The following is a 24,752-nucleotide window of genomic DNA, read 5'->3' as shown; positions in this document are numbered from 1 at the left end:
TAAATAATGTTATCTTGTAACATGGGAAGTATCAAAGTTATACACCGCGGTAACAGAATAGCGTTTTGTGTCACAAAAGAATATAAATATCACAGCAACCAGCTACCCCGAAGGAACAAAAATCTCCCCAAAAACTCTCAATCGTATCTATTCAAGCATGGAACCCCAGCCCATCCAAGCGTTCGGCGCCTCTCTGCAGGGGTATGTTCCGTCTCTGCATCTCATCCTATTGACAGGCTTACTAACACACCTAGATACTACAACAACAAATGCCTTTCAGATGTCGTGATTCGATGCGATGGGAAGGAATTTGCAGTCCACAGCCTTGTCCTTTTTTGTCACTCTGACTACTTCAAGAGGCAGCTGACTGGGCCGTGGAAGGTCAGTCCCCCTATCCTTACTGGCAATAAGAGCTGACCAAATGAAGGAGAGTGAGGACAAAACCGTCGAAATCAAAGACTTTGATGCAAATATTGTCGAGGCTATGCTTCGTTTTGTTTACTTTTTCGACTACGACGTCCATCCCAATTCACGCCCTACGATCTTCCACGCTCATGTATACCAGATTGGCGACAAATACGGCATCGGAACACTCAAAAAGCAAGCTATAAACAAGTTCGAGCGTGTCGTTAATGAAGCCGAAGTTGACGCTGGGTTCGCGCGTAATTTGGCCGACACGATCTCCATTGTGTATAACACCACGCCATCAGGAGACCGAGGCCTCAGAGACATCGTTGTGAAGAGCTCGTGGACACACTTTGAGTACCTCATATCAGAGACGTCATTCAAGGAGGTCCTGGGGATGAATGGGGATTTCTCAGCCGATCTTATCAGCCTGATAAGAGAGAATTGGGAAAAGTATTGCTATTGCAAATGTCTATTGTGCAAGGCTACTTTCAAATTGAGGATACATTCGCCTGGTGATCAAATCCTGGACTATCAAGAACCAACGCCAATCTTCTGTCCCGTCTGCGGTTGTCAACCGATACCGCCGGATGAGAAACCCAATTGGCTTTACTATTTCAAAGGAGATGGTGATCTTGATCAAGGGGACGGAAGAGATACGCAGCGGATGTGGGATAAGTTCGAAGAATCAGTAACGAGTCGTTGGAACGCATAAGGCTGCGCCGTTGAATATGTCCGGGATGAGCAATATATGGGACGTTATGTAGATATGATGATTACAAATCGTGTTGTCTATGACGCTGGGCTTGTCCTAGATGGGCATTGTGGTAACACAGAATATTACTTTGGTTTTGCTAGTGGGCTTACCTAGCACTTTAGTTGTACATCTCTGACCGCTAATAGGTAATACTGTTCAGACAAAGTATAGTTCGTTTGCTCTCCAACGAATTGCATTGCTGATTGACATGAAATATCCGGTTATTCAGAGACCCCGCAGCAACCTTAGTTTGTGGCTGAAGTTTCTGCGGGAGGCTTACCATTATGCCACGACATAAGAAAGCGAACCTCTCCGTTGCCCCCTCCTTCTCCTTCTTTTATTTCCTTGGAGACTCACGCCATCTATTCCGCCCCGTATACTCCAAACTCGACTATCCCCTGGCACAGAGATGGAGTCACCGGCTTTTGAAGACTTCGGCGCTTCATTGAAGAAGTATGCTCCCAAATCCACACCACGATGTACCCATCACTCATGAGAACAGCTACTTCAACAATGCAAACCTTTCCGATGCTACAATTAGATGTGGGGGTTGTTTCTTTTCTGTCCACAGTCTTGTTCTCTTCTGCCACTCCGAGTACTTTAAAAAACAGCTTGATGGGCCATGGAAGGTTTGATAACACCCTTTCCCCCGCGAGTGAACCAAATCTAACAGTTAAAAGGAAAGCTTAGGGAGAGAGATTCACATCCTGGATTTTGATGCTCCTATTGTCGAGGCGATGATACTTTTCTTCTATCGTTTCGATTACGATTCTAAGGATGATTCGTCGGAGATGTCATTCCATGCCAAGGTTTATCAGATCGCTGATAAGTATGCGATCGAAGCTCTCAAAAAACTCTCTGCGACAAAGTTTCGTGCCAGCATTGATCGGCATTGGTATACGGATGACTTCCCAGCTGCAGTAGAATTGGCGTATACGACCACTCCACCAGAAGATAGGGGATTACGGGATGTCGCTGTGGAGGTCGCTTTCAAAAACATTGGGCCGCTGATGAGTCGGGATGTGTTTCGTGAAACGCTGAGTGAAAACACTGATCTCGCAGCTGACATAATTCTCTTCATGCATGAAAGGATGGGCATGGCCAAGGAATACAAGTGCTCAAGTTGCAAGTCCGTCTTTCAGATAACCACTATTGGACGGCGCAGTGGTAGCTCTTCATGTTATTGCCCGAATTGTAAGGTAAAGAATCAATTTTGGGCGGATACATAGAGGATTGGGATGCAATATTGTGTTCCGTTGGTACAATGTAGAATTAGAGTTCGTTATTCTAACAAGACTTTCACTGTTAGATACCACGTTTTGCCTGACTTAATATCCACTGACTCCAACCCTGAAAAGGGAAGCGTCACTCTCAATCTTCTTCCGAAGAGGTCCAATCTTGAGCTCATCGACATCCCACTTTGCCCATACAAACCGACCATGGAGGAATTCGGCTTCTTCAGACGCTGCCCAGACAGCAAAATCGCCAGGCAATTTGACTACACATCCGTCAGTAGGTTTCATCTCATGAGATTCAATACATACTGTCATCCCACTTGAAACTGTTCTCATCGGTGAAACGTTCGAACGATTCAGTGTAGTGGAGTCCCGGCTCGAAACTGATGACCTGCATCTCGCTGGAAGGTACAGTCATGGCGATGTGCTGCATCATCATCGTCCCAGCGCTCTTGGTGATTGAGTAAAGAGGAATGGGAACAGAAAGCTGAGTTAGATGGATTGCAATGCTGGATAAGTTGACAAGGACCTGGACGACGTAAGGATTATGATAGGGCGTTTGCCACGAGGGCTTGTAAGCTTACCAGTTTTCGTGAAGGGTCGATTTCACGCTGCTTATAAAACAGGCTCGTCCACAAATACGGAGCAATAAGGTTCACTCCAAGGCCATCCTTGAAGGTCTCATATCCAAGTCCAAGAATAGTGTTGGGCAACCACATTTTCGCAGCACTCAACACGAGAACATCAACGAAGACACCCTCGTCACCAAGTTTCTTCCAGAACTCTCGCGTGGCATTCTCATTAGCAAAGTCATTGTTAATCGGGATGACCTCAACATTAGGGTACTTTGTCTTGATTTTCTCAGCAGCTTTGTCCAAAGTATCCTGGCGACGGCCGGTGATGATGAGACGAGTCGCAGAAGCGGCGGCGAAAGACTCGGCGATGCTAAAGCCAATTCCAGTGGAGGCTCCAGCGACGAGAACAGTATGGCCGGCCTGAGAGAGTTCGGGACGAGTTGGTGAGATTGCCTCGTATGATTCGCGATGAACTTTGGTTATGAGATTGCTGCCGTGGGTAGGTGCCTCGGCATTCTCCCAGGGGTTTTCCTCGGGTCTAGTTTCTGCTGTAGAAGGCATATTGGAAAGCTGCTGCTAGGGACTGGGTATTGGAAGTAAGTGGATTAATTGTGAGATCTGAATTGGCAGCTTACGGAGGTTGGATACTCATCCATTATGTACAAACATTGGACCCCTTCAATGTGTTGCAGCAAGGAGTATAACATAAACATAATCTCAACATGTCGGAAGTCTGCGGGTGAATCGATTGAAGCCCGCCATAAACCCGCATGATGCCCTGGCTGCGCTAAATTTCAAGGCTTTGCATACTGATCGATAAGCTTATCTCAGAGGACCTTCCGCCAAGAACCCGCAAAATCTCCGCACAGCCGCTGACAAAAGTCGCTATCGTTAATCCGACCTCCTTAAATCTCCCCGCAGCCAATTCCAACAACCCGCAATCTTTCCGCATTAACATAATCACAATGGGCTCTGCGACAAAGCTCAAGGCATGTTACGCGTGCACCAACGGAAAGCGGAAATGTGACAAAGCTCAACCTATTTGTGGCAGATGCAATGACCGAGACGTTGAATGCCGATATCCACCGACCAAGCGGAAGAGATTGCACTCGTCAGCGTCGCGAGCGGAAAATGGCGGAGAGAGTGCAAGCAGACTCAGTGTTGGACCGCCGAGTCTGATGCAAATACCTTTCTCGACACCAAATAATGGCTTGATTGACCTCAATCAGTGGGCGGCGAGTTTGAGCAATTGGGACGCTCTCCCTGCCGCCGAGATACCGCACGACTCGCCCGCGACAAGCAGTGAGACAATTCCAAGCCAGAAGGATCCGGTTGACTTCTTCCTCAGACCTGATGCATGGGCCATTCGACACATCCCTTTCACGACACCATCGTTCCCAAACTCTGTTTGTATGAACTACGTTCATGGCATCCACGAGTTCTTCACCGAATGGGTCACCAACTCTCACAGCCCGTTCATACACAACCAGCTCTACGCGGATGCTGGGCTACCCCCATCAATACAGGATGCGTTCACTTGTATCATTCTGCACAACTCGAAAACATCCGCGAACGAGACGGTGATCGATGAATTGCTGGTGTCGAAAGCATCGGCGTTACTCAAGACATATTGCCCAGACCTCGCCGGTTCCGAAGTGACGCTTAACATTCGTGAGCACCTCGCTCGAACCCAAGCATTATTCGTCCATCTTGTGATAGCGTTGTTCTCCTCTTCTATTGGCGCACGTGCGAGCGCGGAACAACAAATACAGACCCTTCTCTCATGGACGCGTCAACTCTGGGAAGCCGCCCTTCGTGATCCGGATATTGGCCTGCCATGCGAGGGTGGCGATCGCTCAGCTGCTGCTGCGTCCGCTAACGGCATTGTTCTGGACTCTATCTTCGACGGTGATCCGCTACCGCGAAAGTGGCGCAATTGGGTGTTGTCAGAGAGCATCCGTCGTATATGGCTATTGGCAACTTCAACCATCGGCGTATATCTCACTCTGAAACAGAAATGGGCTGAGTGTCATGGCGGTATTTACTTCACAGCCCATAAGAACCTATGGGATGCAAAAAGCGGCTTTACATGGGTAGCTGCATGTCGGAAAGCAGATCCTCTCTTCATATGTAGCCTCGATTGTGAGGGTCTGTTCCTCAGTGCAAAGGCATCGGATATTGATCCGATGCTAATCAATCTGTTTACGATTATGTGGGGAGTTGAAAGAGTTGAGAATTGGGTTGCAAGAACATGTGAACCTGGAGAGGATGTGAGGGTCTGGAGGGGTACTGATCTTCCAATGGAGAAGGGAAGGATTGCTCCTTCATGAGATTAGATAACGACCAAGTTCTGACTATGCTCACTTATTCTGTGAGGAAACATCAACCGTGACATCCATCACATTCCGCTTCGATGTAGGAGACTGGTACGACTCATCAAAGATACTCTTCAGAAACCTAAACGCCCTTGGTTTCCCATTCTCAATCTCAGAAACATGGCTACCTACTGTATTCCGCTCAAATGTGATCTCCGCTCCTTTCTCACAGATTCTATCAACCGTCGCATCAGTGAGCTCAATGAGACAGAACTGATCCTGTATAGCCTTGTACAGGAACATGGGCATTTTGGGCGTTTCTCTGTATCCCAGCTTTGCTTGCTTATGATAGAGCTCTCGCAAAATAGGAGCTCTTAGATCTTCACCTCCACCTTTGAAGAACGCATAAATGTCTTGTCCGGAGTACTTGGCCACATTTTGAGTGAGTTCGGTGTTCACGGTCGACATGAAGCCATCTTTCGTCTCTGGGATAAGACGGCTTTCTAGGTAAGCCCGTTCTGCTGGACATTGCGCTGTGATTCCTAGTAAGAGGGCAATCAGAGTGCCAGCGATAGGACTCTTGTTGATCTTGTCCATTGCGGCGGATATGTCGTCCACGAGTCCGCCGACAACAGCTGCTGAGATCTTGAGCTCTGGCGCGTAGGATGGTTGCAGCTCGGCCGCTACGAATGTAGCGATTGAGCCACCGCTATATCCCCATATCGCAGCGTTGAACCCATAATTATCCCCCAAACTGAGAACATTATGAACAGCTCGTAACGCGTCGAGAGTCGCACGGCCCGCTTGGGCACTTGCGCCAAATGCAGCGTCTGGCCCAAGGTAGTCCGGGATGTTGACGATCCACCCAAATGACAGTATCTCAGTGACCAAAGAAGTACTCGATTTGATACCAAGGTTCGGTTCACTTCTCGCCATTACTCCAGATAAAGCAAATGACGGGCTGGAATCAACATTGCAAGTGTTGTACGCGAACTGGTATGAGAGAATGGCTGCTTTTCCAGATGGAGATTGGTAAAGTGAAATTGGAATGAAGAGCGTGGTGACAGCCCATGATGGACAATCCTGTGAGTCTGTTGAGCGGTAAAGGATATGATACACAGCTGCGGAGCCTTCCAAGATTCTGACCAGGTTCAATACGGAACGAATGCGAAGAACATCGCCAGGTTTTCTGGACTCCCATTCCTCGGACGCGGAATACCATGGGTCTTTGCTTGGTGGAAGCTGATTTTCAAGAGTATCGTCAGTGATGATACCGCTACCAGATGTCTTGGCCACGGCGCATAGATCAAGGAGCCAGTCTAGAGAAGACATTTTGTCATGGCGGATATCGTAAGAGCAAACTGAAGGTCAGCATTTACCACGTAAATGTCCTCAGGTCACTGTGCCTGTGCTGACATGCCGATCCAAACAGCAGGGATCGTCGGCCAGAGACAAATCAGAAACCTTGGGTCGGATAGGTCCAATCATACCAGAGAGGAAACATAAAAAGAGAAAATGTTTCCATCTCGGGCTGTTCATTTGGCCATGTTTCTCGACTGAACCTATGTCGGAAATTTTAAGCCAAGGCATCTTAGATCAAGGATCCGTGATTGCCACCGATGCTGGTTGTTGTGCAAGGAAGGATGATGAGATTGAATGATTTTCTAGGTATATCCGCTTGTCTATCTTTCCGTTGGTACTTAAAGGTTGCGAGAGGCCACAGCATGTAGCGACAGTCTTTTCTTGTCAAAAGATAGGACTCGGTCGATGTCACAAGCATAATAGAGCAACTGGCAATACGAAGCTCGCCGTACGGAATTTCCCAAAAGCGTAATATCACACGGGCCGCCCAAGAAGCGGAATTCTCCACCTGCGCTGTTTCACATGAGACAAAATCTGACATGTGAGATTATAGTTCTCACTACAACTACTGAAGCCTTATAAACTCTGGGATCCTCCTTTTACCGGACAGGCTTTACATTCAGCACCGATATACAACATGACCAAGCCACAAATCATCGTGAAGATACCACCATCCTCGGATGCGGAGGACAAAACTCTCGTCTCAACCCTAACTGATATCGTCAACACTGCCTACAAAAAAGCCGAGTCCGATATCTTTGTCCCATCATACCAACGAACCTCCACCGCCGAAATCACCAAATTTCTAAGCAACGGCCAGCTTGCTGTCGCTTACCTACAACCCAACGACGAGCCCATTGGCTGCGTTTTCATCAAACTCATAACACCCGCCCTCGGAGAGTTCGGAATGTTGGCACTTGACCCCCAATATCAAGGTACTGGTACAGGGCGACAATTGGTGGTTTTTGCGGAAGATGAATGTAGACGAAAAGGGTGTACGACGATGCAGCTGGAGATTCTTGTGCCGATGACGTTTCATCATGAGGGTAAGGCGAGGTTGTTGAAGTGGTACATGAGGATGGGGTATGAGCTTGTTAAGTTGGGGGATTTTGCGGATGATTATCCTGATTTGGTGAACTTGCTTGCTGGGCCGACGGAGTATCGGGTTTTTGAGAAGAGTCTTGTGTAAAGATGGAAACTGAGATTGGAGTGAATACAAAAAAGGCTAATGAACGCATGGTTATAGTCTAACTTCTTGAAAGTCTTTTTCGTATCCGAAGGTCAAGCCGGCGATGTCGATATCAGAGCCTAGGTCTTGGCATGAATGTCAACATCATCCAGAATAGCCTCATTCCTCTTCGCAGCAGCATCCCTCGCCCTCTTAAGCCGTCTCGTCGCAACATCCACTTTCCAAGTAAACGACCAAGTTATAACATTCATGATAATAGCCATACCAATAAATCCCATCGCGATTCCAAACGACGTGGTGTACCTAGGTGCGAAGCGCGAATTAAACAACTGGGATCCAACTGCTCCTCCAATCTGGCCGTAGCTATTGGCAAACGCGATGGCAAAAGCTGAACCGGTAGCTCCGTCTGTGGTTTGGACTCTCCATGGCCACATCATTGTGTACCTATTTCGTCAGCAGATATTGAAGAGAGTTTGGTTTGACTTACCAAGCTATCGAGAAACCCCCTGCTATTACAGTAGCTGCATACACGCCGCCTGTATTGGGGAAAGTGTACAGAACAACGTAGCATGCCTCTATGATTATCATGAAGCTCAGTGGGATGAGAGGTAAGGGAAAACGACCGGTGTTAGCGACCCATCCGAATACTATGGTCAGCACACAGGCGAAGATGGCTGGGGGGATGTTAAGCAGCTGAGCTTCGGCAATACCACTACGAAGAACCAAGATTAGCTTTTGCCCTGCCTCTAAGCACTCTTGTGGAGACTTACGTAAATCCCAAGTTCGCAATGACCGTCGGCTGATAAAAGTTTAGCCCCGTCGTTCCGATGGTATAGAATGCCCAGCAGAGAAGAAACAGCCAGAGCTTGTGATCTTTGAGAGTGTTCCAGAACTCTTTCCAATCAAAATCTTTCTCAGCAGCTCTGGGGGCATTGATGGGTAGTCGAGCTTGGACGAATGCCTTTTCTTCTTCGGACATCCAACGAGCTGTATCGGGGACTGTTTTCAATGTCAGTATGCAGCGCTATGTCAGTGATGTGAACTCACAGTCGGGCATGAAGATATATGCAAATATACCAAGAAGTATAGTGAATATTCCCTCTGTCAAGATGAGCCTAGAACTTGAGTCAGTCTAGCATGGAGACATGTTGGTGGGGGTGCACACCATTTCCATCCCGACAAGCCCTGCGCATGGACACCGTTGAACGCAAAAGCAAGAACACCGCTAACAACAGCACTGAAGTTACCAAGGATAGTAACAAGAACGATGCGCGATGCCATTTCATCGGGGCGATACCAGTAGCATAACTGCAGAAGCATGCCAGGCCAGAGTCCTGCCTCGAAGAGACCAAGAAAAGCGCGGACTGTATACAAGCCTGCGGCGTTCTTGACTGCGGCGTGACAAACGAGGACGATGCCCCATGATATCTATCGCATCGGTCAGCTTAATGGTCTGGTGACGGAATATGGAGACGAACCATGATTCTTGCTTGCCAAACTGATGGTTTGAGGCGCTTCACCAGCAGGTTCGAGGGTGTTTCCGCCAGGATATACGGGATCTACACACTTCATTAGTGCTATTCGTGGTCTTTGCATCTGACACATACGTAGTAGGCCATAGTGACAAAGTTGTAATCATCAGCCGAGATGTTCAACTCCGTCATGATATTCCTCGGTGTTCCGCGATCCATAATTCGAGCATTCGAGACCTACATAATCAGTGATATACCGCCAAGGTACTTCTCAAACTCACATTGGATGCATCAATAGACTTGACCATGTACATAACCGAAAGCAAAGGAATGAGATGCCAGTCGATTCGTCGCAGCAACTTCTTCTCCTGCTGACTGCTCAAACTAGTCCGCGCTCCCATAAGTCTTCCATCATAACCAACAATATTATCATTTAGATCGTCTGAAGGTAGTACAGATTCCCCGCGGATGACGGTGTTGTAGTGTTGTTTGATTTGCGGTTCACCAGATGAAGAGTCGGGAATAACATGGTGAGTCTTCTCATCCACGGCTTCGTGGCCTTTGGAAATACCAGAAGAGGTCATTTTCGCGATGATCCCCTCCTACATTCAAGAATCTACCAAGGTATGGCGACAGAGTTATAAATCTTGGCCACTTGACTTGTGTATCCAACTCCTCACCCCACGATATGTCGACATCCCGCGATCGGCATTCCTCATCTTGGCGTGCGCAAGGGTTATAATCGCGCAACCCAGCTGTTATCTCCAAACCCGTCCCTTTAACAATACCATTATTAAAACTAATGCAAATATTTCTATAAAGGGTGTTGCCATCTCGGGTATCCGAAGTTTGAGTCTCCCCGCTTTTGGCAGATGAGGAAATACTGCCCGTCAATGGTGACATCTGTACAGCGATAAAAGAGGAAATTGATTGGCTTTTCGGGATTGCTTATCAATCTGTGACGATCAACGTTATATCAAGATACACGGGGCCCAGTTTGGACAGGTTCATATCTTTTACCCCTCTTTGTTATCTGCAGGCTCTTATCGACGATGAAGCTCAACACCATTCTCTTGATTGCCGCTGCGGCGACGGCGTTTGACCTGGGAGGTGTCCAGCTACCCTTCTCTCATGAATCACTAGAATCATCAGCACTTCTTAAGTTGCACAAATCACTCGTTGAGCGACCCTCGATCACTGGTTCTGAGAAGCACGTCACCGACTTTCTCAAGGCATACCTCCAAGATGCTGGGTTCACTGTTGAGACTCAAGCAGTTGCCAAGAACCGCGATAACGTCTTGGCTTACTATGATAGTACGAGGAAAACAAAAGTTCTCGTGACTTCTCATATTGACACTGTTCCCCCATTCTGGCCTTATGAACGACGAGGTGATGAGATCTGGGGTCGAGGAACAGTCGATGCAAAGGGTAGTGTCGCGGCGCAGATCATTGCTGTTCAAGAACTCTTCCAGAAGAAAGAGGTCAGTGAAGGCGACGTAGCGCTGCTGTTTGTGGTGGGTGAGGAGACAGGTGGACCCGGAATGGGCAATGTCAATGATCTCGGCCTATCTTGGGAGTCCGTCATCTTCGGTGAGCCAACAGAGCTCAAACTTGCCCGAGGTCACAAAGGTGGATTGGGCTTCACTCTCAAAGCCAATGGAAAAGCTGGCCATTCTGGATATCCTGAGACAGGAAGTAATGCTATTGATAGCCTTGTTCGTGGGCTAGCAGCTCTTCAAAAGGTTGAGTTACCTGGGAGTAAAGAGTTTGGGAACTCCACACTCAACGTGGGAAGGATTGAAGGCGGTGTTGCTGGAAATGTCATCCCGGCAAGTGCTTTTGCTACCGGAGGAGTTCGAGTCGCTGGCGGAACTCCAGAGGGTATCAGGAATTTAATACGTCAGGCAGTTGAGGAGAGTGACCCGAGCCTAGTCGTTGAATTCTCATATGGTATTGGACCCGTGCCTACAGACTATGATGTTGATGGTAAGATAACAGCATTGGAAAGAAGCGAGCTCTAGCTAACCATGGTAGGATTTGAAACTGTGGTCTTGAACTACGGAACAGATATCCCGAGGCTAAAGGGGAGTCATAAGAGATATCTGTACGGACCTGGCTCGATTCTCGAGGCGCACTCTGCGCATGAGCACTTGAAGGTTTCTGATCTGGAGCAGGCTGTTGAGGGGTACAAGAAGTTGATAACCCATGCCCTTGATCAGCCTTCTGAGCTCTGAGGGAAGATAAGTCAGAATGGACTCTTGTCTCCAGCATTACTAAAAGGCCATTTTCGGTAGTCCAGATCACTGCTAGTCCTCAAGTCTCGTAGTAAATAAAATAACGAGGTTCAACGACTCGGAGGGTTTGAGCCTCTGTATTCAACTATGGGATGACAGTTGCCTGTAGGGTTAAGCTCATGTATTCGCGACATGAAGCTCAAAACCATAGACAGCATTCCTCCCATAGTCATACACAGAGGCTCATACCTTCCAAGTCATGAAAAGAAAGTCAATTTCCTCCTATATCCCAACGCCCGCTTAACTATCGATGCTTCGTAATCTAGCAACTCTTCCCATGCTCGATGCAGCCAGCACATCTAAGCCTCTGCTGGCTTCCGCCCAGTGATGAATCGATAGCTCGTGATCAATCTCAGCTCACGACTTCGAAACTCCCGCTTGACACCCTCCATCAACACCATAACCTGATCGTGCGAATAATTCCACACGCGCGTGAACAAAGCTGGTGTATGCGACTCAACCGACATTTGCATATGCGTCAGCTCAAACTTTCCAAGCTCCTTGAGCGTCGGATCTTTCGCCCATGGGCCAATGGGTATCTACCAAAGTTAGTAACCGCCAATGTAACGCTGACATGAAAGCTTACTCTGTAAACTCTCTCAACGACATCCTCGAAACCAGCATCAATCATCCACTGCTTATGATACTTGGCCACGTTGATCTGCTTGCCAAACATCTTACTAGCCTCATCAAGCTTATTAACCCACTCCATCGTCCACGGCGCCCTATCACAACTATCATCGTCGCTGAAGATCCACGCGTCATACTCCTGCATCTCCATGTATCCGCCTGGCTTCAGATTATTAAGCGCCTGCTGATAAAACCTCATCCAATCTGCACTAGTCCCGCTGAGCGCCCGACCGTGGATGTAGTCAAACTTTTCGCTCTCACGGTACGTCCACTCATCTTCGTAGTCGTCTACGTGAAACATGCAATTACCTGGAACCCAGTCCGGCTGGATCGGAGAGAGGTCTATGCCTGCGACTGTGGCGTTGGGATACTCGTCTGCCATTTCTATGGCCCAGATACCAGTGCCGCAGCCGAGATCCAAAATGCGGTATTCTTCGGTTGAGTCTGGGCTAGGCAGCGGCGCTGTATGCAGGGCGCCGCCGAGGAGTAAACGCCAAATGTGATGCTGAAGATCTAGGCGCTGTTGTTCCTGGTCGTCGTTGGGCAGGACGTATTGGCCCTCGCGAAAAGCGTGGTAGCGACGGCCATTTTCATACTGGTAGTCGTAGATTGATGACGTGACGGAAGCAGTGTAGACTGACCCTCGATCAGAGCCATAAGTAGAGTCTGCATCATCGCCAGCTATTTCATCTTCCTAAAAAATGATCAATAAGATATATGAAGTCTGTGTCAATGAGTCAGAGCGTACATCGACTTGGAGCGGCGCATGCTCCTCTGGCTGTTGGTTCTCGTCATCTGCGGGCGATCGGCGCGTCTCGCCAGGATCTTGACCCGACAGAGTGGTAACGGGTGGAGGAGACCCTGACGCTATGGGCGACGAGGAAGTCTTTGGTTTGGAATCGTGTTCAGAGCCCATAATGATAAGAGATGGCTCAAATAAGCACTATTAGGTATGTGAAACCGTAGTCATGTCAGGCTTGGAGCGGAGTATGAGGGAGGGAAAAGATTGATCAGCCACGTGGGGAAAAGCGCGGGAGGCACGGAAGAAAGATAGAGAGAGAGCACAGAACGAGAGAAGAGAAAACTGGGAATCCCAGGGCCGTGGTACAATTGGGGAAACACGCGAGGGTGGCCTCGATTAGGTTTAGTCACCTCGATCTAGGAATGCATCTCCGTCTTTTAGAGGGGCCTAGACTGTAGCAGTTCGAACTAAAGCCAAGGTCGGCTAAGGAAATAAACCCTCACCGAATTTCTCCCCCCCGTTTCTCCTCTTTCCAATACAGAACCAACAAAGACAAACAAACGAAAAGCAATGGCCAACGATAAACTCATCTGCGTCGTTGGCGCCACAGGCAACCAGGGCGGTTCCGTCGCCCGTCGCTTTCTCAAGGCCGGCTTCAAAGTGCGTGGCTTGACCCGCAACACCGCCTCACCCTCCGCCCAAGCCCTGTCGTCGGCGGGAGCCGAAGTCGTGGCTGTTGATCTCAATGACGTGTCGACTCTCAAGAGCGCCTTTGCTGGAGCAAACGTCATCTTCAGCGTGACCAACTACTGGGAGCCGTTTTTCCGACCAGATTGTCGGGAGCAGGCGGAGAAGGAGGGTATTTCGTGTCGAAAGTTTGCGTATAACGTTGAGGTGCAGCAGGGCAAGAATATTGTCGATGCGGCTGCTACGGTTGTTGATACGCTGGATGATAATGGGTTCTTGGTGTCGACGCTGAGTCAGGCTGAGAAGTGCAGTGGAGGGAAATTCAAGGAGTTGTATCATTTTGATGGCAAGGCGGATGTTTTTCCGGCGTACGTTGATGAGAAGTATCCTGAGCTTGCGGCCAAGATGTCGTGCATTCACACGGGATACTTTTTCACGAGCTTCAACATTCTGCCTGATTCTTACATGAACAAGGTAAGTTCATCCACGTTTGGCATGAACTGGCACTCATAAGGAGCAGCTCCCTGATGGAACCTTTGAAATGTCCTTCACGACCTCCCCCGACGCCCTCGCTCCTCATCTCGACCCAGTAGGAGATCTGGGCAACTTCACCTACGCCGTTTACCAAATGCCCCCTGGCAAGGCTTACATGGCTGAAGGCACGACCTGCACATGGCCAGAGTGGATCGAAACCTGGGGCCGCATCAACAATGTCCCCGTCAGGTACCGCCAGGTGACACCAGATGAGATGACTGCCGCGACACCTGATCGCGATGCGGGTATCGAGACAGGATACATGTTTTCGTATACTTCTGATCCTGGATACGATGGCGGCATGAAACTCTTGAGAGCGAAGGATATTCGTGAGGTATGTTATAATCCATGCTTGGAGATTTGTGCGGCTACTGACTTTACAGGCTGGCATCGACTGCCCCATGACAAGCTGGGAGGAATGGGCCAAGAAGTACGACTGGTCTGCTATTCTGAACAAATAGATGTACAAGATATCTGGGAATGGGATTATTAGCGCAAAATCTGTTGCAGCGACTTTTCACAGTAGACTACATTACGGCTGAAAGCATTATGAATAAATATGAGAACTATTACCATTTTTTTTTTTAAATCTGATGTTGCAATAAGTCAGAACTTCATTTTATGAGCAGTCATTATCACTGTTTCTCTTCCAGCTGCCATCTTGCAGCGCCTTTCGCATGCAACTCAACGGTATCAAACATGGGCATGTCGACATCCCCAGGCTTTAGTATCATCTGCAACTCTGTACACCCCAAGATAACCCCTTCAGCACCCCTCTTGTGCAAATCCTTGATCTGACCCATGTAAAACTCCCTTGACTCAGGAAGTACCTTATCACACGACAGCTCTTCAAAAATCACACGATCCATCCTCCTCCTCGCCTCCTCCCCCTTCGGAACAAGAACCTCAATCCCAAACCTCCTCTCCAGCCTCCCCTTCAAAAAGTCCTGCTCCATACTAATCTGTGTCCCCAACAACGCAACCTTCTTCAACCCTTGTTTAACAATCGCATCACCCGTGAAATCAACGATGTGCAACAATGGAAGACGTGTTGCATTTTCAACATCTTCTGCCCAGCGATGATTCGTGTTTACGCAGAGGACGATGGCTTCTGCACCGATGGACTTGAGATTCTTTGCCGCGGTGCAGATTTGGCGGGATACTTCGTTGTAGTTGCCTGCTTGGAAGAAGCTGAAGAGCTCGGCGTGGTCGAAGGAGTGGAGGAGGAGTTTGGAGGAGTGGCCGCCGCCGAGACGGTGCTGGACGTAGGCGTTTATTTGTTTGTAGTAGAGGAGGGTTGCGTTGTAGGTTGTGCCGCCGAGAAGACCTAGTACACGCATCTTGATGAATATTGTGATGACTTTTCCGCTTTATGATGGGGTTGAGGCAGAGAACCAAAGATAGATAGGTAGTGATGAGGGGAGTTTGTAGTGATTGAACAGCTTGACGCTTGAGGTGGGGTTTGTTGTGTTAGTAGAAGACCTTGGAGGAGCTAGCTCTAGTGCGCTGAAGGTAATCCTATTGGCTGCAATCCCTTATCAGCCCTCTCACTGGATCCCTTGCATCGTAGTGCTCTAACGGCCATATTCGACTGAGTATTTCTTCCCAACGACAAGACAAGGTGTTCGGAGCATCAAGATCGAATCTCTTGGGTAAAGATATGACTTTCAAAAGACCCTTGCGCTGAGCTGTAGTCTGCTGGTCCTAGTTTCACTACCTCAACACTAAGTTTTGTTTTGCATTGATGAACGCTCACTAACGTAAGAATTTCTAAATTCGATTAAACTAAAATAAAAAACAGACATAACGCGGTTTTCAGGGGGAAAACGATCCAAGTTGCATACTTTTCTTTATGCTTTCATACTGAGTAAGTAAATGGCTTTGTTAATAAACAAACATTTACGTGTTGTGTTTAGTAACAATAGAGATATGCTACCGGGTAGCATCACGAGCCTCAGCAAATGACCAGTGGACGCAACAACATCACGGGCATTCCCTGTTTGCGCAACTTCGCGATCAAATTGGAAATATTTTAACCACCCTTGCTCATTAATTTCATGTTGAGCTCTTCGTATTCTCGGCCAAGTCTCCAGTCTCAGTCTTCGAGGATTCGTACGCTGACACCGGAGGTCCGCGGGGCTCGGAGATGAGCCCGCGGTGATATTTACGCATAAAAGACATCAACTGATCCTGTAGCGATCAAGCTATTCCCGACCACATCTTCACTACATCGCAATAGGCATCACTTATCGATAAAAAAGCTTCTAAAATTGCGCAAAAATGACATCTACATCATCCCACGTTAACTGGACATCTTCTCTCGACAAGTACGAAAAAGGCTTTGAGAGCATCTTCATCGGCGAACCAGCAACAACTCAAGCCGATCTCGAACGTCTCTTTACTGAAGACTATACGTCAATTGTGGATGGAAAATGTATCGACTTTCCCGAATTTGTCGAGCATATTCAACATCTGCGACAGGTCACGACAGCTATCAAAGTCCAAGTGACGCACTTTCTGCGCCAAGGCAACCAACTCGCCGAGCGCCATTTTGTCACTGCAGAATTCTCCAACAAACCTCCATCTAAGTATGAGGTCTTTCTTTTCGCGACTGTTGATGAGAGTGGAAGGATTGAGAGGTTGGTGGAGACTCTGAGGCAGATGGATGGTTTGGAGGAGCATAAGAATCTGGGCAGCGCCAGGGCTTAAGTAGTCTAGGCAAAGTCAACGAGAAGGCCATTCACAAGAGAATCTCAGGGAATAGATTAATTTCCATCGATTATAATTATCATAAGACTCCCAGGGTATAATGCTATCTAAACCTTACCAGAATAACAATACACAACCAGAACAAAAGAAAATTATTAGGGTTCCTTGACTGCCTCAATCAACTTCCATTCCCACATCGTCTGATGCTGGATGCACTCTTGAAGAATATCAGGATCTTCCCACCACCAACGATCAGCGACGATATATTCTCTCCAAATTTCCATCCAGAGCATACGGCCCACAAGATTACGAAGTTCTTGTCTCATCCCCTCTTCAGAGATATGACCTTCTCTCACATACTGAAGCTGAGTATCGTCAAGAGGAATGGCGAAGAACTGTGTCGTCTCGATAGAATCGGGATCGACACGTAGCGATGCACCATTTAGCCAAAGAGGGAGTAATTTGCTTGGGTTTGTGCAGCGGAAACTAGCTTCCAGATTAAAGAGAAGATGATCCTCGATCCAGGCTCTGAGAAGAGGACCCAGAGTGCTAGTAACGGGAAGAGGATCAATGATGGTGAGTTGTAATGAACCACCTGGCTCAAGGCATCTATGGATGTTTCGTAAGAGAGCTGGGATGTCTTGTGAGGGCATAGCGAGAGGAAGACGCAGTGAGTGAACGGCTTCAATGGTTGATGGAGCGACGGGGAATGCGGAGGGTGATCTCACTGGTGTGAGGACAGGATGGATGTTGGGGAATGAAGCGGGTGATAATGGTGCTGCGGAGAGATGGTAGACTTGTTTGCTGTGATTCACGGCAGCGAGGTATGAAGTCACAGCTGTGAGATGTCAGTGAGTGAGATGAGTACATGAGTGAGATGACTTACCGGGTGTTTCATAAAGAGCGAGGATCCTCTTCGGCGGTTCCACCGACTCATCATCAAGATCATCATCATTAATCTCAGGATACTCCGGTCCATCCATGTTGAACATAGCAGAGAGCATCCACTGCATCTTCTCAACCTCCAGATCCTGACATAAACTCGGTGGATTACTGACACCCTGCGACTCAGCGAGACGTACGAGTCTGATCATATTGTCCTCTTTGGCAAGTTGCTTGACACCCAACTGCATCGCGTTGAGTTCCTTGGGGATGGTAGCTTCTGGTTCAGAGACAGGTTCATCTGGGAATTGGAATGAGGGCTCTGTGGGCGTGCATGCCCATTCACTTGGAGGCTGCCAAGTGTCGCTGCTTTCGACGCGTAGAGATGCTGTGGATGATGGCATGCGTCGTGGGGTCTTGGCTTTGCCTGGTGATCGACTGCTCTGTGGACGTTGAGGTTGCGATCTAAATGAGGTAAGCAGATTGGTTTTGTGAGTTAAGATTGAGACTGACTGAGTGCTTGGTGAGCGGGCGCGATGCTTAGACTTGATGTTCGGCGTCGCCATTATGGTAACACCGCAATTGATGAGATACGGCGTATCGTAGGATGTGCGTGGAGATGTCGTCGCTTCTGTACTTCGCGCGACAAACGAGTCGTCGCCCAAAGCTTGAATGAGTGGCCATGGTTGAATGATGACTCGCTCAAGGGTTTCTGTATCCCACGGCGCAGATGATGATGTGAGTGTTGGTGAAGGCGGCTCAAGAAGCGTGTTATCCCCAAGGCAAACCTCTACCAAAGCATTAGCATAAAGATGAACAACAACCACATGACGTCGCAAACCTTGAGAGCGCTCCGTAATCTGCCTATTTTTCCTTGCGTTGAGATCAAAGACCCTCGACATATTAATCGTCGTCTGCTCACTCCCCGCCGAAAAAGTCGAAGCCTCATCTGCCTCCAACTCATAATTCCCCGCCCCAGCGCTCGCTTTCGAAGACGTCAACGACACCGAATCACTCCCCCTCTCGGCATTCGTCCTCTTATTATAAGAGTTCCCAAACAACGGTGCCTCATTCGACGAGTTCGATCCGCGACTAAAGATCGACCGCGCCTTTGTCGCAGATTTGGCCGTCATCGCTTTATTCTCACGGTGTTCCTTTCGCGACTCCTTGGGAGCTGCCCAACTGACCTCCCACATGTTGAGGCGGTATCGATCAAGGTCTGAGATTCGGAGGGCGAGGTTCGATGCTGGTTTTCGGAGGATGGAGTAGAAGCGGTCGCGGGTGGAGGACTCTGATGATACCGCTACTGCTGCGTCTGGTTCTGTTAATGAGGAGGGCGCCATGGTGTCATGCATGCTGAGCTGAACGATAACAACAAAAAAAGCAATGGCTTGATGAGGGGAGATAAGGATCAGGGGGGGAGGGGGACAGAATCGTATGAGGGTTGCATACGAAATTAAACAAGAGAGATACATACCCAGGGGATTGGGTCAAAGGGTGCGAGAGGGCTTGCAGCTGGCGAATGCAAGGCTGAACTCTGTCTTCTTGGTGGAGAATGTCGAGGCCTTTTCGTTGGGAACGGGATTTGCGAAAAGTCTAATAGCGAGAACGAGGCTTGCGGAATGGGAGATCCGAGCTGCGGAATGCGCTATGTCCAGCGGAAGAGATGTTATTTACGCGAAGGGCGCTATGCGAGATTAAGAGTACGGGCGGGTAGCTTACGATTTACCCGAATCGAAACGGTAATATTCTGTGAAACTGGTAAGTTGGGGTGATGGATATCAGCTTAAGTGAGCTCATGCAGGGGAACAGATCATGTCAATGGGTCTCGATGCGGCCTGGGCGTTGGAGTGGCTTGCGGCTATCGGACGCCTTCTTTTTGTGCACTGGCTGATGGGCATAACTTAGATGCCATTGTTTGCTTTGATAATCAGCATGCCAATGTTTTAGAATCAGACAAAGAAATCGCTCGATACAGTTTGTTTAACGTTTGAGTTCCTTGTTTGATCGTTACTAACAACAAGTCATAATGATGGCTAGGTATAATAACACTCACCTCGTGGTGTTTCACAATAACCTTGAAACTTTTCAAAGCACGGTTATTGGCTCAAGCCGAAGGGAAGCGCACGTCTAATGGATCAAATACCTCACACCAATGCCGAGAATGCGGTAGCTTAAAGCATCACCTTCGCATATCGTGGCTTGAAGGTCTAGACCATTTGCGGGGACCATGATCCCCCAGCCCAAACCCAACACAAGCCTAGTCCCGCCTGGAGTCTCGATAAGTCAGCCTGAACTAAAACCACGAGTCCAAACACTCGCAACCTTTTCCGGATCGTTGGATCTTGAGTCTCATGTGGCTTGGGGAGCAAACAGTGCTGCTCTGGGGTATGGGTAGGACATCAGATCATGCATTAACCATCTCCTTGGATTGACGGAACCGTGGGTCACATGTACTGATCGCACTGACACTTTTAACGTTATTCATGTCACTGCGCAATCGGCAGATCGAAATGATATATCGGAAACCCCGAAAAAGAAACGAGACTCACACAATTAACTTTCCCTCGGCCAAACTATCGAAAAGTCTCACCCCATCAATCTCCCTCTCGTACCTGACCAATCGTGCAACCACACACCTTTTTACTTTTTTGTACGCGGCCTAAACCACATGGTCGGCGTGGCTTTTAGCGTTCCTCAGCCAGCCTCACCAACACCAACAACCAGGGTAACACTTCCCACGAGACCGATTTCGGCGACTCCCGCTAAGACGAAAGTTAATGTGCAGCCTTGATTCTTATTGATCAATACATACTGCTTGGTGGCTTAATGGTGAGACGTAATCATGCAGAGCGAGAAATGTCTAAGCGAAGTTGGCTGCGCTGTTCTTTCTTTATCCCATGTCACCCGTGATTTTTTGACTCATGTGCTGAAAGTTCTTTGATGTGAAGAAAAGAGGTTGTTTGAGCAACAAAGAAATCTAGAAGCAATCATGAAGAACCACGCGGCAGATCTAGCCATAAGGTTCAACAGGCGTGTCGCAACCTCCTTCATTGGCCGGTTTTTCAGGCTAGAAGGCAGCAGTCACGTATGTCTCATTCCAGTCGCAAAAGCACTACTTACTAATCTGCTTTTAGAGCATGGTGATCGACGGGACGACATTCTTGAAAGAAGTTCGTGCTGGGGCGACGACCTTTGCTGCGATGACGTATATCATTGCTGTTAATGTAAGTAGTTTATGAGGGAGAGTGGGTAAACAGTGCTGATGAGGTGTAGGCTTCTATTCTGTCGCAGACGGGGGGGCCTTGTGTTTGTGATGAGACCAATAGGATTGATTGTGATAAGATTGATAGTTATGTGATGTGTAAAGAGGGTGAGTTTGCATTTACTCCACAAGGAAGGAAGACTAATGAGATTGCAGAGGTGAGGCGAGATCTCGTCACGGCGACGTCAGCCATTGCAGGGCTGGCCAGTCTTGTCTTCGGTCTCTTCACCAATCTCCCTATAGCCCTCGCGTAAGTCACCATCTCCAAAGACCTCACCCATCTAACAAGGAACAGACCTGGCATGGGCCTCAACGCCTACTTCGCCTTCCAAGTAGTAGGCTACAACGGGTCTGGCAGTATCCCCTACGGCGTCGCATTAACAGCCGTCTTCACAGAAGGTCTCATCTTTGTCTTCCTCGCACTAACAGGCATGCGACAATGGCTCGTCAAACTCATCCCGTCAACTATAAAATCTGCAACGGGAGCTGGTATTGGTCTGTTTCTCACTGAGATCGGCTTGTCTTATGGTTCGGGTATTGGTGCTATTACTGGTGGTTTTAACGCGACGCCGTTGGCGATAGCTGGATGTCCTGTTGAGAGGATTAATCCGGATACGCAGATGTGCGAGGGCGGGATAATGACTAGTCCAAAGGTGAGTTTGTGACCCGAAGTCGTAAGGAATATGCTGACTTGGCTGAAAGCTTTGGACTGCGATATTTGCTGGTGGGTTACTGACGGCGTATCTAATGGCCTTTCGGGTCAAATACGCTTTCGTCATTGGTATCGCCTTTGTTTCTATCCTTTCATGGCCGTAAGTTGTCCTCAATCCCCAGTGGTTTAATGTGTTCTGAAGAAAAGTAGGCGAGATACTGCTATCACATACTTCCCTCACACACCAGAAGGAGACTCCCGCTTCGAGCTCTTCCGCAAAGTCGCTGCTGTCAATCCCATGAAGCATACCCTCAACGCTCTTGACTGGAACGTCGGCCAACACGGTACTCAATTCGCCCTCGCCCTCTTCACCTTTCTCTAGTAAGTTCCTCGTCCACTCTGATTTGACCTCCACTGACCAATCAGTGTCGATATCATCGATGCAACAGCAACGATGTTTTCGATGGTCCGCTTCTGTGGCGTCGTGGATGATCGAGATGGAGATTTTCCTCGTTCAACACTCGCATACTGCTGTGATGCAATCAGCATTTCGATCAGTGCGCTCTTTGGTTGTTCACCCGTCACGGCGTTCATTGAGAGCGGCGCTGGTATTGCTGAGGGCGGACGCACGGGTCTTACTGCCATGACTACTGGGTTCTTGTTTCTTTTGTCAATTGTATTTGGGCCGATCTTCTCTTCTGTGCCGCCGTGGGCAACTGGACCTGCTCTTATTCTGGTAAGTTGTGAAACAGACGTATACTTGGGCTTGATTGACGATTCTCAGGTTGGATGTATGATGGCTCGTCAGATCACTGAGATCAACTGGCGCTACATCGGCGACACCCTCCCCTCATTCGTTGTCCTCGCCTTTGTCCCATTTTCATACAGCGTAGCCTACGGCATCATCGCGTAAGTTCGCATCTCCCCGCAACCATCCCATGCTAACATCCGGTTAGCGGCATGTTTCTTTACACGGCTCTAAATCTCATGATATCTCTCACGGTCCGCCTTTCAGGCGGTAGACTGGAGCCAGATAACTACGACATGAAAGAGTACTGGACCTGGAAAGCCCCAGGAAGAAAACCATGGTTTGTGCGAGCTTTCAGAAATGTTACTTACTCAGCAAAGGATACGCATGAGTCGAGTCCTCAAACCTTTGATTCCCATGGTGGCTTGGACTGCGAAATGATGAGGGTTGCGTCGTCGGATGAGAGGAAGGACAATGCGCATGTGTCGGTCTCTGTACCTTTGCCCGCGCTTTCTAGGTTCTCTCGTTGAGATATTTACGGCCTCTGGGCTACCTTGATGTCTTTCATTCGGGCGGCTAGGGCATATTGATTACTTCTTGTACATACTTCTTAGTTCACTTGGACTTTACGCATTACTGCACCGAATATTTATCGATCATTGTTACCAACTAAAGATGTCTTGATTGAACAAGTAGACGAATTATGGCTGCTCTCTCGTGCGTTCGTATCCCGCCACAAAAGCAAAGGAATCGGGACCCTCAATTGGGCTTCTTGCAAGACTTGGGCTTCCATCCCTCTGGCTTCAAGACCTGTCCAGCCGGATCGAATCCTGGCGCAACTATTGACATTAGTTCATCCCTCCACCCCTTCAATATCATCACGACTTACCAGTTGTCCCAACAAGAGTCCAGTCACCCAGACTTCGGGCACTCTGCCACTCCTCCGCCTTGACAATAACCTGCGGTCTTTGTCCACTGAAGAGATCATTTCCCATGACATGATCCTTCGTACAAGACCCATCGTTCTTTGATATAGAAAGAACGAGCGGTGCACCGGCGTAATAGTGCCACACTTCTGCGGCATCGAGTTTATGCCACAGAGATTGTCCCACGGAACCTTCGAGCAGATAGTAAATAGCTGTGCTGACGGATCGATTGGTCCCTGGGATGGTCGTCGGGTCTACGAAAGTTTGGACAAAGTAACCTTTTTCGGTGTTGGGTTCGAGTTTGAGAATGTCAATGACTTGTTCTGCTGAACAGTCTGTGATGGGTTTATGGTTGGTGCGGCGGTCGAGAGACTCAGGGATATGGAGGGCAAGGCTGAGGGGGAGCCATGATAGAGCTAAAGCGAAACGCATGATGAATTCAGTTGAAGACCTGAAGAGTGAGAGTATGCGGTCGAGTCAATGTTCCAGCCATTTCAGACGGCGATCCTCCATCCTTTTGTACCTTCTCTCAGCCATGCTTACTCCCGGCAGTTTCGGATCGACAATGATGCGGGGAGGCTGGAAGTGTCAGATTCACCGCTTGCAAACAGTAAAGCGTGAATTACCAATCTCACTCATGACGCACACTCTTGCACATCCTCATTTCACGGTTGAATCAGAGCATAATCCTTCTGTTATACGCTCACTGACACGGCTGACACTACCAATGGCATGTCACTGAGCGTATAGAGCGGGTACCGCCGCGTGCCGGGGTCTGGACCCTTAAATGTCTCAATCGGGAAGCCCCGATATTGGAGGAGTTATCAGATAAGAAAGGCTACTTTAACCACGAGTATTCCTCTCAACTCAGACAGACTGTAATTGTCTTGTTATACTCAAAATGGCGACCAAAACACCCCAAGAGATTCTTGCGGCACTTCTCCAAACAGTCGAGCGCGACATTGTTCCCTTGACGAGTGATGGCGTCCGCTCAGGCAGCAAAGTCTTCGGCGCAGCAATTCTCTCATCTCAAGACCTTAAACCTTTAACCGTCTCAACGAACAACGAGCGCGCCTCACCTCTTCTACACGGGGAAATAAATTGCATCCAGACATTCTACACGCAGACATATCCCGATTCCAAATCTCGACCGAATCCCCGCGAAGACTGTGTCTTTTTTGCAACGCACGAACCTTGCAGTCTGTGTTTGAGTGGGATAACATGGTCTGGCTTCAAAGAGCTATATTATCTGTTTACATATGAGGATAGCCGTGATCAGTTCGCTATTCCGTATGATATTGAGATTTTGGAAGAGGTTTTTCGGGTGAGGGCTGAGGGGGAGAGTGACGAGGCTGTTGGGAGGAGGGCTTTGT

General features: G+C 48.5%; 14 protein-coding genes across 14 annotated transcripts; 7 read left to right on the top strand and 7 right to left on the bottom strand.

Annotated features, from left to right (window-relative positions):
• Window positions 1-157: 157 nt before the first annotated feature.
• On the top strand, window positions 158-1,120 carry J7337_012286 (uncharacterized protein; the record flags this gene model as incomplete). The annotated part of the gene is made up of 2 exons (XM_044829813.1): window positions 158-201; window positions 412-1,120. 2 exons carry the CDS (start codon window positions 158-160, stop codon window positions 1,118-1,120), a joined length of 753 nt encoding a protein of 250 aa, XP_044674729.1.
• Window positions 1,121-2,490: 1,370 nt separating this feature from the next.
• On the bottom strand, window positions 2,491-3,533 carry J7337_012285 (uncharacterized protein; the record flags this gene model as incomplete). The annotated part of the gene is made up of 3 exons (XM_044829812.1): window positions 2,491-2,660; window positions 2,707-2,926; window positions 2,982-3,533. 3 exons carry the CDS (start codon window positions 3,531-3,533, stop codon window positions 2,491-2,493), a joined length of 942 nt encoding a protein of 313 aa, XP_044674728.1.
• Window positions 3,534-3,937: 404 nt separating this feature from the next.
• Window positions 3,938-5,302, top strand: J7337_012284 (uncharacterized protein; the record flags this gene model as incomplete). The annotated part of the gene is made up of 1 exon (XM_044829811.1): window positions 3,938-5,302. One exon carries the CDS (start codon window positions 3,938-3,940, stop codon window positions 5,300-5,302), a length of 1,365 nt encoding a protein of 454 aa, XP_044674727.1.
• Window positions 5,303-5,332: 30 nt separating this feature from the next.
• Window positions 5,333-6,619, bottom strand: J7337_012283 (uncharacterized protein; the record flags this gene model as incomplete). The annotated part of the gene is made up of 1 exon (XM_044829810.1): window positions 5,333-6,619. The coding sequence occupies one exon, from the start codon at window positions 6,617-6,619 to the stop codon at window positions 5,333-5,335; it is 1,287 nt and encodes a 428-aa protein (XP_044674726.1).
• Window positions 6,620-7,286: 667 nt separating this feature from the next.
• On the top strand, window positions 7,287-7,627 carry J7337_012282 (uncharacterized protein; the record flags this gene model as incomplete). The annotated part of the gene is made up of 2 exons (XM_044829809.1): window positions 7,287-7,558; window positions 7,597-7,627. 2 exons carry the CDS (start codon window positions 7,287-7,289, stop codon window positions 7,625-7,627), a joined length of 303 nt encoding a protein of 100 aa, XP_044674725.1.
• Window positions 7,628-7,957: 330 nt separating this feature from the next.
• On the bottom strand, window positions 7,958-9,894 carry J7337_012281 (uncharacterized protein; the record flags this gene model as incomplete). The annotated part of the gene is made up of 6 exons (XM_044829808.1): window positions 7,958-8,282; window positions 8,609-8,825; window positions 8,886-8,953; window positions 9,004-9,266; window positions 9,446-9,547; window positions 9,592-9,894. The coding sequence occupies 6 exons, from the start codon at window positions 9,892-9,894 to the stop codon at window positions 7,958-7,960; spliced, it is 1,278 nt and encodes a 425-aa protein (XP_044674724.1).
• A 468-nt stretch (window positions 9,895-10,362) lies between these two features.
• On the top strand, window positions 10,363-11,544 carry J7337_012280 (uncharacterized protein; the record flags this gene model as incomplete). Its single annotated transcript, XM_044829807.1, has 2 exons — window positions 10,363-11,296; window positions 11,345-11,544. 2 exons carry the CDS (start codon window positions 10,363-10,365, stop codon window positions 11,542-11,544), a joined length of 1,134 nt encoding a protein of 377 aa, XP_044674723.1.
• A 359-nt stretch (window positions 11,545-11,903) lies between these two features.
• J7337_012279 (uncharacterized protein) lies at window positions 11,904-13,150 on the bottom strand (the record flags this gene model as incomplete). The annotated part of the gene is made up of 3 exons (XM_044829806.1): window positions 11,904-12,143; window positions 12,191-12,928; window positions 12,983-13,150. 3 exons carry the CDS (start codon window positions 13,148-13,150, stop codon window positions 11,904-11,906), a joined length of 1,146 nt encoding a protein of 381 aa, XP_044674722.1.
• Window positions 13,151-13,546: 396 nt separating this feature from the next.
• J7337_012278 (uncharacterized protein) lies at window positions 13,547-14,658 on the top strand (the record flags this gene model as incomplete). The annotated part of the gene is made up of 3 exons (XM_044829805.1): window positions 13,547-14,137; window positions 14,178-14,531; window positions 14,581-14,658. The coding sequence occupies 3 exons, from the start codon at window positions 13,547-13,549 to the stop codon at window positions 14,656-14,658; spliced, it is 1,023 nt and encodes a 340-aa protein (XP_044674721.1).
• Window positions 14,659-15,103: 445 nt separating this feature from the next.
• On the bottom strand, window positions 15,104-15,537 carry J7337_012277 (uncharacterized protein; the record flags this gene model as incomplete). The annotated part of the gene is given in 2 exon segments (XM_044829804.1): window positions 15,104-15,144; window positions 15,156-15,537. 2 exon segments carry the CDS (start codon window positions 15,535-15,537, stop codon window positions 15,104-15,106), a joined length of 423 nt encoding a protein of 140 aa, XP_044674720.1.
• Window positions 15,538-16,477: 940 nt separating this feature from the next.
• On the top strand, window positions 16,478-16,906 carry J7337_012276 (uncharacterized protein; the record flags this gene model as incomplete). The annotated part of the gene is made up of 1 exon (XM_044829803.1): window positions 16,478-16,906. The coding sequence occupies one exon, from the start codon at window positions 16,478-16,480 to the stop codon at window positions 16,904-16,906; it is 429 nt and encodes a 142-aa protein (XP_044674719.1).
• A 155-nt stretch (window positions 16,907-17,061) lies between these two features.
• On the bottom strand, window positions 17,062-19,131 carry J7337_012275 (uncharacterized protein; the record flags this gene model as incomplete). Its single annotated transcript, XM_044829802.1, has 4 exons — window positions 17,062-17,744; window positions 17,793-18,253; window positions 18,302-18,578; window positions 18,936-19,131. 4 exons carry the CDS (start codon window positions 19,129-19,131, stop codon window positions 17,062-17,064), a joined length of 1,617 nt encoding a protein of 538 aa, XP_044674718.1.
• A 2,017-nt stretch (window positions 19,132-21,148) lies between these two features.
• On the top strand, window positions 21,149-22,618 carry J7337_012274 (uncharacterized protein; the record flags this gene model as incomplete). Its single annotated transcript, XM_044829801.1, has 5 exons — window positions 21,149-21,303; window positions 21,349-21,706; window positions 21,908-22,086; window positions 22,132-22,441; window positions 22,490-22,618. 5 exons carry the CDS (start codon window positions 21,149-21,151, stop codon window positions 22,616-22,618), a joined length of 1,131 nt encoding a protein of 376 aa, XP_044674717.1.
• Window positions 22,619-23,212: 594 nt separating this feature from the next.
• J7337_012273 (uncharacterized protein) lies at window positions 23,213-23,811 on the bottom strand (the record flags this gene model as incomplete). The annotated part of the gene is made up of 2 exons (XM_044829800.1): window positions 23,213-23,283; window positions 23,343-23,811. 2 exons carry the CDS (start codon window positions 23,809-23,811, stop codon window positions 23,213-23,215), a joined length of 540 nt encoding a protein of 179 aa, XP_044674716.1.
• Window positions 23,812-24,752: the final 941 nt, after the last annotated feature.

This window comes from Fusarium musae, chromosome 10, assembly GCF_019915245.1.
Source record: "Fusarium musae strain F31 chromosome 10, whole genome shotgun sequence".
Classification (NCBI taxonomy): Eukaryota; Fungi; Ascomycota; class Sordariomycetes; order Hypocreales; family Nectriaceae; genus Fusarium; species Fusarium musae.
The sequence above is the reverse complement of the archived record's forward strand: the minus strand, read 5'-3'. Positions and strand labels throughout refer to the sequence as shown.